This window comes from Pteropus medius, unplaced genomic scaffold (assembly GCF_902729225.1).
Source record: "Pteropus medius unplaced genomic scaffold, Ma_sr-lr_union100, whole genome shotgun sequence".
Lineage (NCBI taxonomy): Eukaryota > Metazoa > Chordata > Mammalia > Chiroptera > Pteropodidae > Pteropus > Pteropus medius.
In genome coordinates this window covers 3,420,362-3,439,665 of record NW_024340700.1, presented here as the reverse complement: position 1 = coordinate 3,439,665, position 19,304 = coordinate 3,420,362, and the positions used below count along the sequence as shown (strand labels likewise).

General features: G+C 44.9%; 1 protein-coding gene across 1 annotated transcript in view; it reads right to left on the bottom strand.

The window, feature by feature from the left end:
- Positions 1-19,304, bottom strand: part of PACRG (parkin coregulated) — a 432,037-nt gene that overhangs the window by 182,262 nt on the left and 230,471 nt on the right. Inside the window, exon 4 of the mRNA XM_039881247.1 lies at positions 7,476-7,625. Within this exon, the coding sequence (XP_039737181.1) occupies positions 7,476-7,625 (150 nt within the window). The remainder of the gene's footprint in view (positions 1-7,475; positions 7,626-19,304) is intronic.

The following is a 19,304-nucleotide window of genomic DNA, read 5'->3' as shown; positions in this document are numbered from 1 at the left end:
GCTCTCTGCAGGCCGACGGGCTCTCTTCATCCCTCTCGACCACCTAAGTTAAGGAGACTCAGGCACAGAGTAGTTATGGAACCCATCAAAGGCCATGGAGCTGGTCACACAGCTGGACCCAGACCCCGGAACCCTGATGCCAGAGCCTTTGCTCTCAAACGCTCTCTCATTCCTTGTTTTTACACTTGTCATTCCCTCCATACTTCCCACCAGGTGAACTACGCGTTGGTCCAAACCTCATTCAGGCACCAAGTGGCCTGACCCTCTTGCCCAGCTGGTTGGGCAGGGACAGGCACAGGAGACACAGTCCATCGCCCTGAGTGGCCCGCGAGGGTCTTCCGGAAGACTGATGGCAGCAGTGCCCCCCGGTGTCCACGGGGTGTCTGTGGGGTGTCTGCGGGTGTCTGTGGGTGTCCTGTGGGGTGTCTGCAGGGTGTCTGTGGGGGTGTCTGTGGGTGTCGGTGTCCGTGGGTGTCTGCTGGTGTCTGTGGGGTCCGGGCGTCCAGAGGTGTCCTGGGGTGTTCAGGGCACTCGTGGGGTGTCTGCAGGTCTCCTGTAGGGCGTCTGTTGGTGTGTAACTGTGGCATCCGTGAGGTGTCCGTGGTGTTTGTGGGCATGCGGGTGTCTGGCGGGTGTCTGCAGGTGTCTGAGGGTGTCTGTTGGTGTCTGTGGGGCATCCGCGGGCTGTCAGCAGGTGTCCGCGGGGTGTTTGTGGGCATTCGCGGGGTGTCTGCGGGTGTCTGCGGGGCGTCTGGGGCAGCACCTGCAGCTGAGAAGGCGTTTGCTCACCTCTCCAGTGCACAGCGTTACCCATTCCCTGCCGTCCCCTCTACTCGAAACGTACCCGACTCTTCCCCTTTCTCAACTAAAGAAGCCCTTCCTCCTGAAAGGAAAAGCAGCAGGGCCTCCTGCTGTTGGAAGAGGGGGTGTCACGAGGTTTCGTGGAGAGAGTCCATTTCCAGCAGCGACGGCGGGTGAAGACGCGCCAAACCTCTCGCTTCATTGGTCACGCGCTTTGATCACCACACGCCTATGCGAGCGTCACACGGCCTGTCCTTGGTTGAACGGCATCCCCAAATTCATGTCCTTTCTAGAACTTCCCAATGTGGCCAACATTCGGAATTGGGGTAATGAGTAAGGACAAGGTGAGCTCGTATTGGGGTGCGGTGGGCCCTTAATTAATCCTCGTATGCACTGGTGTCGTTATAAAGAAGAGACAGACACACAGGGGAAAATGCCACGAGGAGGTGGGGGCAGAGATGGGAGGGGTGCAGCCCCAAGCCAAGGACAGCCACCAAAGCAGGGAGAGAGGCGGGGAACAGGCTCCTGCCGGCCTCTTGACCTTGGACTTCCGGCCTTCAAGACTGCGAAAGAACACATTTCTGTCATTTAAGGCCCCAGTCCAGGGTGACTTGTTACAAGAGCCCCAGGATGCCAGTGCACAGCCTTGGGAACTGGATTCCAGTTCTTGTGGTCATCACCCTACCAGGTCATGTGTTTCCAGGTCTGGACAGACAGCTCTGGAAGAGACCTTCCCTCTGGGCTGACGCGACCAGGGCTGCCAACAGCGAGAACAGACACAAGCAACTTCCACGTGTTCCTGCGGCCGACACGGCCTTGCAAGTGAATTTAGGGTGAAAACAAGCTTGAACGAAGCAGTCTGAGTAAAGAGGAAGTTTAGTTAGTATGTATTTGTAAATTTCCTAAAAATAAGGTCATCTTATGGGCCGACGGCACGTGAGAGGGGCGTCCAGCGACGGTCCAGAAGCCCTGGCTTTTCCCAGGACCGTCTGTCCCCAGGCTGCTGCCTTAGCTCCCTGCACAGCATCAGGGTCCTCACACACGCGGGTGCTCCCGCCCCAAACCCTGACCTTTTCAAGCTCTGGGAGCTGTGCTTATAAAGAGCGCTTGGAAGAAGAAGGAACACTGAACTTGGAGAAGTGAAGACTGAGAGGGAAGGAAAGTTTCATGTAATTTTGGGGGGAACGCGTTATTTGAAAAGGGGGGTTAGACATTGTTCTCTGTAGTTCGGACCAGAGAGACGACCAGGTGGACCTGCAGGCGTAGATTCCACTTCCGGGTAGGCAGCGCCTTTGGCAGGAGAACAGGGTCCCTGACGGCGGAACAAAGCTACTCGGGGCAGGACCGAACGGACCAGCCCTGGTCACGCAGGCGGGATTAGGGAATAAAAGCCACACGGGCACGTTTTCCGCACCTAGTTCTAGGTGGCCCACACTCTGCACAGGAAAAAGAGAGCCCAACACAGACGTTCTGCCCTCGTGGGTCTGACAGATTGCGGATTAGGAAATCAGAGAGAGGCGCAGACCCAACCCTCCCATGTACGTCCCAGCTCTGCTGTGATCCAAGGATTCTGCTTGGAACGACTGGTCAAAGCTGAGCGGAAGAGCAGTCCGAAGACGTGAAATGGGCACGTGACCGTTCCAGCCGACCTCCCGGCAATCGTGGTGCAGTTCCAACACTGTCCTCGATAAACTCATTCCTCGAATAAACATTCGAATGCTTCGAAATCTCATAAACCTAATGATTTCAAAGGAACTTCGAAGTAAATTTCTAAACTATAAACCCAGAGACTCAAAATTGTATAGAATCCCATAGGGAATAAACCTTAATTCCAAAATTAAATTAAAGCTCTACGCAGAACCTTTACACAAGTCAATTATAAGACGGAAAAACGAATGTTTCTTTTTTTTTTCGGTAAACGATCAGCTCCCCAAAGTTCATCAACATTTGAAAGAATCACAAGCACAGGTATGAGGTTTGGAATCAGGCTAAGAACGCTTAGGTGCTCATTAGAACTTCTTTTATAAGACTATCAGCATAAAACAGTAGTTTCTATTTTTTAGAAACTATTTCAATTTCAGGGTCAAGGACCTGGAACAAATATGCTAAATTTTGTAAATTTGATGCGTTCTCATTACCTATATGTTCTAATGTGTCTGAACTTAAATTTGAAAATTGAACCTCCTTTTTATGGACTTTTATTAATCTACAGCGGCACAGGTCTCAGATCTATCCTAGATATCAAGATCTATCCTATGACTATTTGATTTCTACACACATGGGAACGTGTTATTTCATCGAAATCACATTTACTTTTGCATATTCCATGACATAAACTTATGGTGCTCCGAGAGTTTCTGATACCTGGAGTCTCTAAACTATCCCAGGCAGAGCCTGTGCCAGGACTATTGGTGCAGTTAGGAACAAAGGAACAAAAATAAGGACTTCCTGGAGAAAACAGGCTCATTGGCCAGCCCGCACCTGCCAGCGGAGCTCCATATTTCAGCTGTAAAAATTTCGATGCCATTTATTGGCTCCTGCTTCTCAAATGCAATACACTGCATCGTTAATTTTGCGGCTTCATCTCTGAAGGCTATAAATCGAGTGTTCTTATTGTCTTAATTTTATGTAACCGTTAATAACATTTGCGAAAGGACATAGGAAAGAAGAAATTGCTATTCTAGAAACGCTTCTTTCTGTCTCACCCCAAAGCAGTCACTGGAAAGACAGCATGTTTTAGACCCTAATATTAGTCGTTTAGGATTAAGGAAAACGAGCCCCAAAGCTTAGATACTAGTTTGGCTCTTCCAATAAGGAGCCTGACCCACCCGTCTTCTGTTTGTCACACTCAGGCTTCTCTTCTTCAAATATGACGTTCCCCAAAACATTAGTCACGTATTTGAGCTTAAAGATTATGCCAAGAAGGGAGAGATTTGAAAACCAGTTATCCTGGAACGAATCCCAGAATCCTTAACTTATCCGGCCACCTACCTGGCATTTGGCCATCAGCCGGAAGATGAATCCTGTGAAACAAGGGAATTGTCACAGCTGGAAAACCAGGAGGCCACGCCTCATTCACGTGCTCACTGAAGGGCCAAGGGGGCGGATTACCCAACCGGGGCACACGGTACATTCACTCACCTGTTTATGTTGCTATATAATAATGTATACATTATTTCTGTATTTGCATATAATATATAATATATGTACAGAACACTGTACAGGTATATCATATTGTATGACAATGACTATCTCCTTTAATATCCAGACAAGGCCAGGCTCTACAGGACAGGGCTATCTCGAAGTGTCGTGCCAACCCTACAAAAAGGCATCGTTACAACTACTTTGTATAGATGGAGAAATTTAAGTCCAAAAAGTTATATGATTTGACAAAGTTCACACCCCTTCCGGCTCCAAGATGTTACTCTATTCCACATTGCAAGTCACACCTTAGATTTATTTATTTTTTAACTCTAGCCTAATTACACCCTGTGAAAAAATATTTTTCATAAATAGAAATTCAAAAATACTCCTTCTCCTGGAACACAGTTGATCTAAGTTTTAACACCTATAAGAGTGCAGGTGGGGCACAGATGGCTGCTGCCAGCTTCGTGGGCTCCACTCTGACTGTCCTTATTTCCCACGGGTGCCCTGGGAAGCCCTGGGAAGCCCCGGGCCTGGGGCTCCTCCCCACGGGTGACTGCGTATAAATGTCTGTGCCGTCTCTAGCAACTCAGTGTCACTGCTCGTCTCAGAGAAGGTCCAACTGACAGAAAAACAAGACATAAATTGCAAAAAGGAGCAGGCGACAGAGATAAGCGAAAGCTCGTGCTTCCGGGGAATGCCGACAGGACCGGCCATGACACGCGAAGGGATACGCTCCCTGTTGCGTTTTGCTTTCTGTCTGTCATTTACATCCGGTCTCATTCTCAAAACGGTTTTGTAGTGGGACTTGAAATATATTTGAATCTAAATTTGACAAGACATTGATTTACATAAAATATGAATGAGGGAAGAAAAAAGACACAAATGGGTAACGTTGTTCTCACATTGAAATTGAGGATGAAATTTTTTCTAATGCTACATGCTATAAATTTCTAATATAATTTTAATTGTAAATAAATGTATCTGTTACTACAGACATCTGCTTAAATAGTATATATAGTTCTGTGAAGATGAAAATAAGCTATCCTTTAATCGTAAAGCAGGATTTATTAAAATGCTATTAAAGCGAGATTATTTTTATAGTGAAAATACCATTGTCATTGACAAGCTTCTGGTAGAGCTGATTTACGGTAACACCGCCACTCTGAAGAATAGTTTAAGTCATAGCTAGAATGTTCCAATTTTATAATTTGACCCTCTGGAAATACAGCAAACTGCATTCTGGCATTGTACTGACAGGTTTCTAAGATAAGTAGAAAATGAAGCTGAAGCTAATATATTTTTTTCCCCTTCAAATGTCAGAAAGATATTAAGCAGAAAATAGTTGAATGCAGAATTCCTGGTGCATGCATCCAGAATGTTCCAAAATAATTAGCCACGTTTGGGACCAATTAAGGCTACGATATAAACCATAAATTCCCCACTTGATAAAATCTAAGTAGGGATATAGTCCTAAAGCCAATCGCTTCTTTCGTTAAGCATATGAACATGTGTGTGTTAAAGATTTAAATGAAAAGTATAATGAGAAGACGTAGAAACCAGCTGTTTTTGCCTGCTGGTCTAGCGTTCCCAGCGGGACCCGTCTTTGTGGCAGGTGACCGTGGTCTTCTTTACGGGTTTCCCTGAGGATGAGGGAGATTCTAAGTGTCTTTTGAATGTCACTGTTTTGCTTCCTCTAGACAGGAAGGTAGAGAACATTTAAGTTCCACATCCTACGGCGGGATGACAGAAGCGTGAACAGTGTCGTAGCCTCGAGCTACCCCTCCCCAGGCAAGGCAGGAAGTGTGTCTGTCAGCGCCCAGCTTCGGTGACGGTCAAGGGCTGACGCAAATGTGGATGTAGGAGGAAAGTGACGGAGAGGCAACTTTTACAGTGAAAAAAATGGAAACAGTCATAGTATGTATGTCATAGGCTTCTGTGAGGATTACTGAAAAGACAAGTGCAAATCGCTTACTTCCAACATGTTCGCTCTGAGACTTTTGGGGGCGGCCGTTGGTCGATTTTTCCATTTCTCCAATAACCTCAGCTTTATACCCTCTAGCTCTGTCTATCTCTCTCAAGTTAATTAGGATCTAAACATAATGAGCGAACGTAGGGTTTCTTTTATCATACTTGACCAACATGCACGCATGGAGTCATTCTGTAACTCCACGGATATCTGATGGTACTGTACAGAAAACACGTGATGATAAATCAAGAATATTTAACAAGTATTTTCCATTTAGTAGAAATGCCGTTACTAAAACTTTCAGTTACTTAATTACCAATACCCAATTTTTAATTTCCCGAAAGAGCAAACATCTCATCTAAACGTCCACATTAACTCTATAGCTATTCGGATATTGTAGAATGGATATCAACTCAGTCCATTATGAGCTCCCATAAGCCCAGCTGAAGTCCCATTTGCTATGTTTAATATTAAACATATAAGTCGCTCCTACTACTGAAAGACAGCCAAAGACTTTCTGAGGAGTCTATGACATCCCGAATAGTCTGCCTGATTAAGGAGACTCCTGAGAGAAACTGAGGAATAATATAAAAAACAGTAATTCCAAATAGAGGACTTATTTGTGGTGGGAGCTGCCATACGCTCAGTTTCTTGATTTTATTTTTTATTTTTTTATATGTACAATGAGCAGATCATGTTGCAAAATTTTCATGCAGTGTTCCATCAAATTGCTAACTTATTTACATGGCTGTCAGGAATTAACTTCAAACGTTGACTTACACCGTGCTCGTGGGAAGTATGAAACTTCCGTGTTAGCAACATAAAAGAAAATCAGATTTACATTATTTCAAGAGGCAAGAAAGGAAACTCACTCTCCACGAGCAGGTGAACGTCCCCTTACGCTGAGCGACCAGCACAACTCACTAACGCCTTCGATAACGTGAAGCAGATTCGTCTGAGCTCCTCAGTGCTTTCCAAAACTTACAAAATAATCTATATTTTTTTCAAAATAAATATATCGGCATAGACATATGTTTTTTTAAACAGTACTCACCATCAACTAAGTAGCTACAAATTATCCGTTTTTTACTTCTTTTTTAGAGAGGACATATATTAAAAGTCTCCAAATTACCTGCACCAGATTTTAATAATACTGCTTTAAAAAGTCATCTTAAATCAATAAAAACGGCCATTTTAACAGGAAGCATCTAAAGGCAGAATTACTATCACGAGAAAGGGAAAACTCAAAATCTACTAATGTATTCAAAAAACTATCTTAAAAACTTTACAATTTAATTATTGGAAGATTACAGAACAGCTTCAGTGCCTCTGTACTGAGTAAGGAAGCTGTACGTGTGAGGAGTAATAAATGAAATTGTTAATTTTACTGAGTCCCTCAGGTATAGCAAGAGAAGGAGTGGGAGTTAAGCTATTTAGATCTCCAAATGGATCCTGGTTTATCTGCAATAATAAGCCCTAAACGTGCTGCTAATGAACTCTGCTTCAAACCACGGCCCTTTTTCGGGGCTGAGAAGACATTCTGACTCCGGGGATGACTCACCATTCATATTCTTAAAGATGTTCAGGATGGGGAGGATTTGTCGGTAGTAGGGCACCAAAGCCTCGCCCACCATATCGGCTGACACGACCAGATGCTGGAGAACTTTGAGAGTGACGCAGATGACCTGTCGGTTGCGGAGGTTCAAAGCATCTACACAGTAGGGAAAGGAACAGCCAAAGTCAAAAGCATTAGTGTCTGCGACTATGAGGCGAATCCACACGTGGACCATTTAATTAAACTGTAGTCTGTCGGGGCTCACCAATGGGATGAGCCTTTGTTATGACGGCTCCGAACGGTGCGCTGTGTCCCTTACTGCCACAAACAAGGCCTCGCTGGGGGATTATTTGGTGTCTCGACCGGGGCTGATTCCTCACCAACCCTGAGAGAGCAGCTTGTCGTGCTTTACCGAAGGGGCAGTGTAAGCTAGTGTCGCCCGAGTTGAAGGACCCCGTGAAGGCTGACAACAGATAAACTTTTATCCAACAGTCCCTTACAGTTGACAATCCATGCTATTCTTAAAACAAACCATTATTTGGAAAAGGGGGCCTGGGAGTGGTGTGGTGACAAACACCAAGACTGTTCTTGGTAGAAGTGAACATAAACTGACTATGCTTCGACTCTCAAGAATGTAGAGACGAAAGCAAAATTTTAAATACTTAGAACTTTGAAAGGTATCAACAGTAAATAACTACAAGAGTGTGAAGAAATACAAATGGTTTTAAAGAATACTTCTGAAGGTCAATAACAAGCTGTGCAAGAGACAGGAGACAGTAAGTTACCTGGTGTCCCCCACCTGCACCTTCCAGCGTGGAGAATTCGGAGGGGCAGAAACCAGTACAACGGAAACTGGCTGTATGAACTTGGCCAACTCCCCCACACTTTCTTGGCCCCAGTTTCCTCAATCATGGGAACCCATTATTTCCTTTCCAAGATGTCTAAAAGCCCCAAGACTTTAATAGAAGAGCTACATAAAGCATCCTTTACAGAAGATGCTCAAAGGTGGTGACGGATAATGGCGAAGCCTCAGACTATTCCATGACAAAGCCAAAGGTTCTTGTTTGTGAGGCGGTCTACCTTCTAAAAAGAAAGACTAACTCTGGCCTTAAAGTACGTTTCATCTACGGAGGGACAAAAGGAACCAGTCTATCAAATGAGCCACGTCAATATGTCTGCGAGGCGGGCCCCACCAGCATCATTCCTGAAATCCAGCCACATTCCCAATAGCCTGGATCTTGCCAGCACATTAAGTTCAGTTTCTTCCAAGAATAAGTTTCCCTCATAAACTTTCTCTTTGTCCCACGTCCCTCATACTTAGTAATGATACAACCAGGTTCCCAGCCACCCAGGGTCAAGATCTGTCTCTCCTCCCTCACGTTCCTCGTGTTGCGAAGTCATTTTGTTCTGTTTCTGTAGGATCGTTAGATTTCTGTTCTCCTCCCCGTCCGCACCCCCACTCACCCGGGGATCCACATCGTCACCTCCACTCCTTGGTACTGGGCCTCCACCCTCTCCCTCGCTCTTTCGGTCATGGACCTCTATTCTTATCACCCCTCCGGTTCTGGCCCTCGGAACCCCTTCCCTGGGCCTGTCACGTCCTCCAAGCAGATGCCCCTCCCCCTTTCCACCTGGCCGCAACCCGTCTTCTCGCGCTGCTGCTGGGTGGACCTTCTTAGAGCACACCTGATGACCTCGAAAAGTTCAGAGTCGCCCTGACTTCATTTTCAACGTAATAAAGTACACACTAGCCAGTCGCAAGGGTGACACTTAGGATAAATTTGAACCAAACTGTAATTCTCAATTACGAATCCAAGACTATAAGGTATCATTTGGTGGTTTTGCAACTATTTCCTCTGGAATCACAAACAAGTTTTAAAACACTAAAATGCGGTCCATTTCATTCCTTCTAGCAACAAAATGGGGCTAGGGGGTCGGGGTTCAGGGTACGGCAGCACCTCAGGCAGCCCCACGACATCTAGTGCAGTTCGGTCTACGCTCTTGTTTGGTTTAAAAGTAAATACAAATATGATGAATAGAGATGGCTCAGTTTTAACTCAGGGAACCGACCTACTATAACTGTGGAATCTGATTGCACGATGGCTCGCTAATACAACATTGCGATACACTGCAGGCCATACCGTATATTCTGAAAAACAGCTAAAAATAGGCTGCTATAATTTAGCTAAAAAGCTGTAGTAATGACCTATTTCACAGCAGACTATCGGAGTACCATGGGAAGTAGAGAGGGAAAAGAGCATGCAGAGGATCTCACGGCCAGGAGTGAGGGCCCTTCTTCCTGTCTTATCCAATCTAAAATTTGTTTTGTCTTTTCCGGAAGCCAGAGGTTATCAAATCCTGCCTATGGACCAGGTCAGTTCAACAGAAGAGACCTTGGAGCCTGCAGAAGAGTTGTCCTGAGGGTTACAGGCAGCATGTTTAGGCTTCAGGACCACACAGGTCTGTGATGGCTCATACACCACCAGCTAACATGCACCGAGCATCTCTACGTGCCAGGAATTAAACTGAGTACTTCATAATTCCTGGTTTACTTAATCCTCACTCATCAAATGTTTATTGGGAATGTATTATATATCAGTCATTATTTTAGGAATAGGAAATACGGAATTGAACAAGATAAATATGTTTACTCACTCCCCTGGGACTTATAGGATGGAAGAAGATACTGAACAAATACAAGTGTGATGAGTATTCACGTAAAGGACAGGGCATTCAAATGGCCAAGCAAAAGGGGCATTCGGCCCAGTCTTGACAGTAGGGAAGGCTCCCAGACTCAGGGATAGACCCGAGAGATGAGTAGATGTTATGTAGGCAAAGAGTGTTCCAGGAGCAGGAACAGCATGCTGGGGACTGTCCCCTCTTTGATAAAGGAGTCTTCCTTTTACCACAAGCTCTGCTCTAGCTTGTATGGATAAAGTTCTACTTAGTGATATGTAACCAAAGCCCCATGTAGTGTGGGAATAGTCTCCTAAGTGGTTTTATCATTGTGTTTATAGTTTTCTTGAGATCATTTAGAAGTGGTGGGAAGAAGTACGCAGATGGATGTAGATGCATAAAAGGAGGACGAGGCTGTAGTACTTTTTTTCCCCTGAGCTGAAAGGTCCCTAGGTCAAGTTTGTCCTCATCGACCAAACAGAATCGGATGTTTAAGACTCTAGGGTTCTGCCTTTTCTCTCTCTTCATCCCTCTCTCATCCCACGTCCCAGAAAGGACTTAAAGCCACATCCAGCTGAATGTTTTACAAACTGCATAGTGAAGAAAGATTAGACATTGAAACACAACTACGTGAGCGTGTTATTTTTATTCTTTTAATATATTCAGATAAATGTATAATTGAGGATATATAATTCTCATCACATTTTGTGAGTTTGTTTTTCCAAGATAGCCTTTCTGTTGACACTGTAAAATCACAAATAGAAGAACTATTGAAGATATTAGAAGACATGGGTACCTCGGCATGGGTAGAGCCCATCTGGTGACTGTAGAGGTTTTGGTAGTCAGTCATGGTGGCTACTGACTGCTGGCTTACCACGGTGTTCCTTCAGGGCGCGCATGCCAAAGCTTGAAATAAAACAGGCTAGAGTATGCTCATCTACTATGAATGTTAGAATTTTTGCAGTATAGAATATATTAAGTAGTAAATTTTTCATAGATACGATTAATAATAACATCAAACTTTGTTGATTGAGTTTATGCATATACGTATAGTTGATCGATCATTTGGGGATAAATTAATTAGCTCTCTCGCCTTGGACAGTAATCACAGCTATTAGGAAATAATTATTTTTTTCACTGGAACCCCTATTGAATTAACATGGTTGTGATGTTATTGGATTGACATTAACCGAGAAAGTAAAACATGGAACTGTCCCTCCTAATGACATCTAAAATGGAAGCCTGAGTCCTCCTCGATGACGAGGGGATGGCTCTAACACCTCCGCAGCCCTCTGATGCGAGGCCAGGGTGCGCACTACGAAAGCCCCTGAACTTCAACCGAGCGGATTTTTTACGTTGCCTGTTTCCACTTCAGTTTCTCTATTTTCCTTCCTTATTCTCAGAGAATTAAGATATGACATTAAGTTGGAAGTCTTTTGTTCTCATGTCTCAGTAGAATTAAATAAAAAAGTTTTCTTTTTAAAGAAAAACAAAGTTATTTTCTTTTGAAAAAGTGTGTTAACAGATATAAAGAGAATATGATTCTGTAGCTTGAAAGAGAAGAAATGTGTTTATTCTCGTGTTGATGGCCCTGAAAGCTATTGTCAAGATATCAAGTGAGGACTTTGAACTCAAGATTTAAGGTTTCAAAAAAGGTCTTACATGAGAAATCTATTGACATTATAGATCAACTAGTGGAAATTTTCTATTCAGAAAATTGGATTTCTATTGTACCTCTTACTGCCTTCAAGTATAATCAACAAGACAGAGCTTCCAGATATATAGAAATTGTTGCAGAATAAGGGAAGTATAATTTAAAGTCAAAATGGTAAAACTTATTCATCTTAGATTGTTATAAGTAGATGTACGATTTTCTCAAGCATAAATCCATTCTTGCTATAATTTTTGCAAAGTGAGAACATTTTCTACTATTAGATATGATTCACTACTGTGGAATCAGGAAAAATGGAAATATTTCTACTTCTTTTAAAACTAGAAACACCAAACAATGCAAAAGCAAACAATAAATTTCAAAAGATATTTTTCACATATGCTACACATGTTAATATCTTTGATACACAAATAGCTATCACAAACCAATAAAAGATTGAATCTTCTACTAGGAAGACCAGGTGCTGTAGGTATAAAAAAATAAAAAAATAAGGGATTATAAGATGACAGGGTCCTTGCAATCTTATTCTTTTTTTTTTTTTTTTAAGGCGAAACAAGGGTTGGCAACCCTTGGTTGCCTCGCCTTAAAAAAAAAAAAAAAGAAAAAAAGATCGAATCTTTTAATTAAGAGGAGCAAAGAATAACATGACCGGATAATACATGAATTATTAAATACAAATGAATAGTTACTATTCTAGAATCTTTGACTTCACTGATAATCAAATGAAATAAAGTACTACTTTATAGTTTTGAATATCATATTAACAAAAGTTTTTTAAAAATTTAATAAGCAATGTGGAAACAGGTTTGGGAAAAGAGGCACTCTCAAAGATTCCTTTTTATAAACCATCACAATCTTTCTATAGCGATATGCATAAAACACTTGACACAGCAATTTTACTTTTGGGCATTTAGTCTTAGGAATTACACAGCTGTGCAGAAAGGGTTATAGGAAAGCATGGTACAAGTATTTTTATTTATAATTAGAAATAATCTAAATGTTTCAAAATCAATGGCTTATTTAAGTAAAGTCTAGTATATTCATACAATAGAAAATTATGAAGTTATTAAAGTCTTCGAATAAAAAAATATTTTAATAATAGGAAAATGTTTATAAGATAGAGGTGAGTAAAGAAGTACGTTATAAAGAATATTTCCACTATAATCTTATTTTATAGAATAAAATGTAAACAGAGAAAATACTGATATTCAGATGCTAACAGTAGATACTACCTTTTCCATAGGCATATGTAAACATAGGATTTTATTCCGCTAAAAAAAACATACTTTTGACACTGCTCTTAAAAAAAATTATAACTACACTTTGCATGTTTCCCTAAAAATATTATTCTTCATGATTATAAGAATGCTTTAATATAGCAAAATTCATGAAGATCTCCTCATTCTTTCTCAATATTTTCTTGATTATCCTTAACCATAAATATTTTCAGACAAACTTTAAAACAATTCCATCAGGTTAAAAAAACATGCCTAGCAGTTTGATATAAATTCCAATACATTTGGAGAATAATTTGGGGGAAATTATCATCTTTACTATTGAATCTTTCCATTAGAAACATATATCTCTTCAATTTTTCTTGTTTTTAATTAAATTCCTTAGAAAATCTTAATAGTATTCATGTAGATTTTGCATAATTTTATGGGGTTCATTCAAAGGAATTTCATATTTTTTTTACAATTTATGTAAGATCATTTTAACCCCATATGCTTTCTAAAAATAATTGGTAATACAGAAAAGCATATGAATTTCATATATTTATTTATAACTTAAATTAATTTCCTTACTGGTTGTAATTGTTTCTGAGCAAATTCGGTTGTGTTTTATAAGTAATATTAAAAAACATGACTAAGTTGATCTTTGTTTTCTAATACTTATTTTTGATCATATGACAGAGGCCAAAATTTCTAAAAGAAAATATCGTGCTATAATGCTTAGAGTAGGCATTCTAGTTTTTAAATCATTCTTATTTATTTTGCATCTTAAATGATTTATTTTTATTTTAGTGCGTAAAATACATAATAAAACTGTCATTTAACCATTTTAGGTGTACAATTAAGTGCATTAATTACATTCAAGGTGTTGTACAATTATCACGGCTAAGTTTTCCCAAAACCTTTTGATCGCCCCAGGCAGAAATTCCACACCCATTAAGCAAAACCACCCAGTCTCCCTCCTCTCCGCCCCTAGTAACCTTTAATTTACTGACTCTAGGAATTTGCGTTTTCTAGATGTCTTAAAGTATTTTAAGTGTTATTTTTTTTGATACTAAACTAATTAATATTTGAGATTGTGTGCCCAATATCATGTTAGTTGAATTAGATTAAAATGGACATACATTTTGCTAGTTTAGAGGCACTAACCATACAATTTATTAAATTACAGAACAGCATAAACCAAACTATGATTTTAAACCACATTTAGGCTTCAAAATTTTGGAATTTTTCTTCTTCCAAAACAGAACTCAAGTGCTGTGCAAATAGATATGACATAGTCTCAATTCTCACGCTTTGGGCAATTAAAGTGTCGTAGAGTTAGCTCAGCTATTACGGGCACGGATAAGCCTATAATAAGGGTTACAGTGTTTTCTTTAATTCTTGTTTTCCAGTAAGTGCTGTATTCAAAAAGCATCATTTTTTTTTCCCCCTCTCATCCCGTACAGAAAGGAACTATCTTTATGCACAATTCAGATCTTTCCATCAAAGCTTTGTCATTATGAGTGGTTAACTTTTTCACTTTTTTTTTTTTTACACACGAGAATATCTTCCGACCTTAGGACCACAGAACACGATCTGGCATTTGGTGAAAGGGTTTGTTCTTCCCACCGTCTCGTCCTTAGTCTTAAGGATGGCATTACTCAGTTTCCAAAATGGTCCCAGCGACACAGTCCATAGCGTCACGTGTCGAGAACTTGCAACATTCTAGACACGGAGGAATCTGAAGAACAGAGCGAGCCAACACGCTCCTTTTCCGTCCCCTGTCCCTGGACCGCTGGCTCGGTTCAGCTCGAAGGAGTGGCTGGCAGCCCCGGCACCGTGCTCACGGCGCGGCTTCTCTGAATTACAGCTCCGCTCCTTCCTCCGGTTGAGAAAGGTGTCTCTACATCTGCCACAGCTTTAAGACAGAAGAGGAATCGCAGTGTGAAGGTGTCATACGCACAGGCTTTTTTCCCCACAAAACAGGGAAGCTGAGAGCTGGGCTACGAAACAACAGTGAGTAAACGTATCGGTTTCCAAGAAGAAGAGGCTTTTCCTCCCCAAAGAACGAGTCTGAAGCACGACACCCTGCCAGGCTTGCCAGCAAGACCTGGCTCCGTTCTGGGGCTGACGGAGCCAGCGATGTGAGCGCTCCCAGGAAAACAGCAGCGCTTAGCGGGGGCCACAGGGAGCTCCCTGCACTGAGCCAGCCAAGCTGACCTCACGGGCTCTTGTAAGTTGACTCACGAAGCGGGTCACCAACAGAGGCCGCCGGCCAGGTGCCCAGCAGGACCTCTCCCACGGGCGAGGTGCAGAAACGGGGGAAGAGATAGGCCTCTTCTTTTTCTAAGGGCGCGAATGCTTGAACGCAAGTAATATGCTCTGATGGTTCGGTGTCAGCCCGTACTGTCTCTCCTGGGACACTGGAGAGGTGGATACTTGGCCCGGTCCATTTTCCATCTAATGTTTTTTTATCTTAACTTGGATGGAAGTTAATGGATAGGAATCTCAGGGTTTGGGTGACCCGAAGTTGGGACGCCTGCCGACACACGACCTTGATGGAACACCAAAGGGGCGAGAGAGATGCCTTCTCGCCGCCTTCGTGTGGCGCCGGGCCCTGGGCTCTGCCCGCATGCCCCACCCCCCCTTCCATGCCGTGGGGCGGTCGCTGTTAGCCCCGTGGGGGACAGGGAGGAATGAGTGGTCAGAAGGACGTGGCTGGCTCATGGAAGCGGGATCTGGTCTGCAGGAGCCCGAGGCCCACGTGCAGGGCGGTCACAGCCCACTCCTCCCAGCGACCCGCCGCGTCGGGGCCGGACGCGGAGCACACGCGGGAAGTGTTCCGAGCTGCACAGATCCGCGCTTGGAGCGTCCTGAGCTTAAGTGGGCTGTGCTTCAGGAACGAGCCATCGTGATGCAGCTGGTTCTTGAAAAAGCCAGCGATGCTCTGCGGGAGTGTCCCCCAGGCTTCCTGTGGGCGGAGGGAGGTTTCCCGCGTGAGGTTTTAGCCTGCGCGACTAAGAACTGTTGCCATAATCCAGACAGAGAATGACGATGGCGGCGATGCCGCTGGTGTCATAGCGACGACAGTCAGCATTCACCACGCACCACGTGCGCTGTCTGCCGAGAGCCTGAAAGACATTCGCTCACGGAGCCACTGCCGGAACCCGCGGGGCGGGCGCGTCTTTGTCGCAGTTTTATAAATGGGGCCTGGGCGTCTATGGGGTCTACTCGTCTGACGGCCGCCGTGTGGCGAGGTGGGGCGCTGACCGGGTGGTCGGTCTGGCTTCCGAAACTCTGCTCTGAGCCATCGGGCTGCCCTGGGAGAGCGACACGGCTTGTCTGTTTACTGGAGGATAGCGAAGGGCCAGCCAGCAGGTGGTGAGTCCAGTCTGGAAATGCACCACTGCTATTTCCAGCTCTTTCTCCCTTTGACTCAATTATACCTTTTTGGCCTGAACAGCTGTAATCTCCCTTCCCATCATTTCTGTCTCAGATCGCTCCGACTCATCGTCCCTATTCAGACAGGGTCCCCACCTCGCAGGCCCAGGACCGTTCAAACGCCTCTGCGATGTCTCGCCTCTGCCCGAGATTTCCCTCTACCAACACATCATTCTGCACGGGACCTCACGCAGAGTGACACCGGCTTTTAGAATGTGACTCTCTCTACGGGGAATGCAAAGTGGGAAGGTGCTGGACGGAGCGGGGAGGGGGCGCAGCCAGCACCGCTGAGCTGAGCTGGCTTTCACGGCCCCGCCCGGCTCACCGCTCGCACCCAGCACAGCACAGCAGGTGTCACGTCCTGAGAGCCGCTTATCACCTGACCTAGGCATTTCTCCACGACCTCGCCGAAGGATCACGACAGCTCTCCACAGTGCCTGGGAATGTCCTTCTTCTGGGAGTGTGAACTCAACTCCTGAGCTCAAGGAGATGGACTGACCTGCGCAGACGGTCGCCGGCCCCGGTGGCCAGGGCCCGGCCTCGCCTTTCCCATGACACGCCAGCTCTCCCGGAGGCCGGAGAAGCGGGGTCTTCAGCATCAGCCACGGAAGGCTCCTCAGAAAATGGATGTTTCGGGCTTTCAGATTCGATTTCCCTCAATAGCTATGAATTCTCATTTGGGAATCCAAATTGGTCGGCATAGGGTGAATTCGTTGAGGCACAGGTTAGCCCTCAGATCTCGGTGGCCTGGCACAGAGAAGGGCCGTTTTCACTCCGGGTGGACCCTACCCGGGTCAGTGCGGGCGGAGCAGGAGGGAGAGCTGGGGGACAGCGCTCGGGCCCCATGGCGTGCCTGGAAGAGCACACGCATCGCTCCCACTCACAGCCCACTGGCCGAGCTCGCCCCGTCGTCCGCACGCCTGAGCCTGCGGTCGAAGTCTCATGCGTTTGGGAGGCCTGCTCTTCTCTCTCGTGCTGACCTGTACTTTGGGCAGGTGACACGGTCCAGGTTAGCCGAGCTAGTATGTTCCATTCCCGTGAACACAGTTCAAAGCCCGGCAGAAGCCCCTCGCTGGTGGGATCATGGTGAAACCTTGACTTTTTCCTGGAAATTCAGGGACAATGATACTTGATCTTTAATCCAGGGGTAAATAAGTAACGTGTAGTCCCAGGATCTGCTTGGAGCATCCTGAAGCCAAGAAGAGAGCCAGCTCCGTAAGGTGACCTTGCGTAAAACAGGGCACAGAGTGGCTCTGGGAAGCCACCAGATTACCCCACACCTGAAACAAGCAGAAATCCTCAGGAGACGAGGCGAGCCTAGCTCTTTCCGGCAATTCGATTCAATTTTCTTTCTGCATTTTGTAACCAAAGTAATCCTAAGTAACAGACTCTTTCCCATAATCTCAAAACAAATTAGATATTTTCTTCTTAAATTAGAAATTGTTACTTTTTATAGTTATTGTCACTTTTAAAAGAATTTACCTAGAAAATTTCAATATATATAAGTAAAATTATTAGATCATCAACAAAGGATAATGGATTTCCATTGTTCTTGCTCCTTTCTAATTAAATAGAATTCTCGAAACAGCTTTTGTTTGTGATGTGGATTCTCATATTTTATCCTTATTTGGTATGTATTTTTTTGCACTCGGTGTTCTTGAACAAGAGTATTTTGCTTTTGAAAATGGTATTGTTCAAGCGGCTTCAGCTGTGCCTGCCCATGTCCGTCCTTTGCAGCTGGGTGACCTCAGCTCATTAGAGCCGTCCTGATGAGGCCACCGCCCTGCGTCCTACCTACTTGTAGGTCAGTGGGATTTCTGTAATTGTCCGGCAGCCAGGCTCACCTCGCCCCCTTGTAGACCGCCTCACAAACGCGTGTCGCTGCTCACGGAAAGAGTCCCATGGGAGCATACAGCTGAACACACAGAAGTTAATCTCGCCACTTCGATAATTTCTCCACTATGTCACCAGACTCTTCGTTGTTGCATATTAGAGGTTCTTCCAGGATAGTTTTTATGGAACGCGCAGTACGGCGGCGAGCCCAAAGGGCCACTTCGTGCTTTTCATTATGACGCCTACACAAATGTCGGTACGGATGGCAGCTCTGGACCTGATTAAGTTAATTTCGCAAACGTCCTGATGCATCTACTGTACAGTAGCCGGCACATTCGAGGCTGTGGAATGTATTCCTTTCTAACGTCATATTCTAAATGGCACAAGAGGAAGACACAACGTTCTGGGCGGCGGGAGAAAGTGGCGGGGTGGGGCCTGGGGCTGCGGGCAGGGAGGAGAAGGCGGATGCGAAGAGCTTCCACAGGACGCCACCTCCTGGAGCTGAGCTGGAAGGTCCCTTGCCGTTCGGACCTCTGGGGGTGAGAGAGCAGGCGTTCCCGGACGGGAGCGAAGGCGTGGAGTCGGCAAGCTGAAGCGGGCTCTGCCGGGCAGTGGGGCCCGAGCCCACGCGCGTGCAGGAAACAGCATGAAAGAAAGTCCGAAGCGACCTTGGCCCGGGGCTGGCAGTGAAGAGCCGTGAAATGTGCTAACTTCCAGGACGGACCGTTTCACTGCCAGAGAGAGGCCCCCCGAGGCCTCGCTTCCGCTGCTGCCATGACCAGTGACGTTCGTCAGGCCGGGCCTCCAAGGACAGTGCACAGGGCCCCCGCCAACCCGCAACAGGTACGCGGCCAATGTGCGAAACAGACCTCTTAGTCACCTACTGTTTTAAGCTTCGGATTGTGGAGCCTGGTAGTTATTTCCACATCACCTGGCCTAGTCTCATCGCTAAAACTCCCCGTATCCATCTCTCTTCTTAGTTTTAAGAACAGAAAGCTT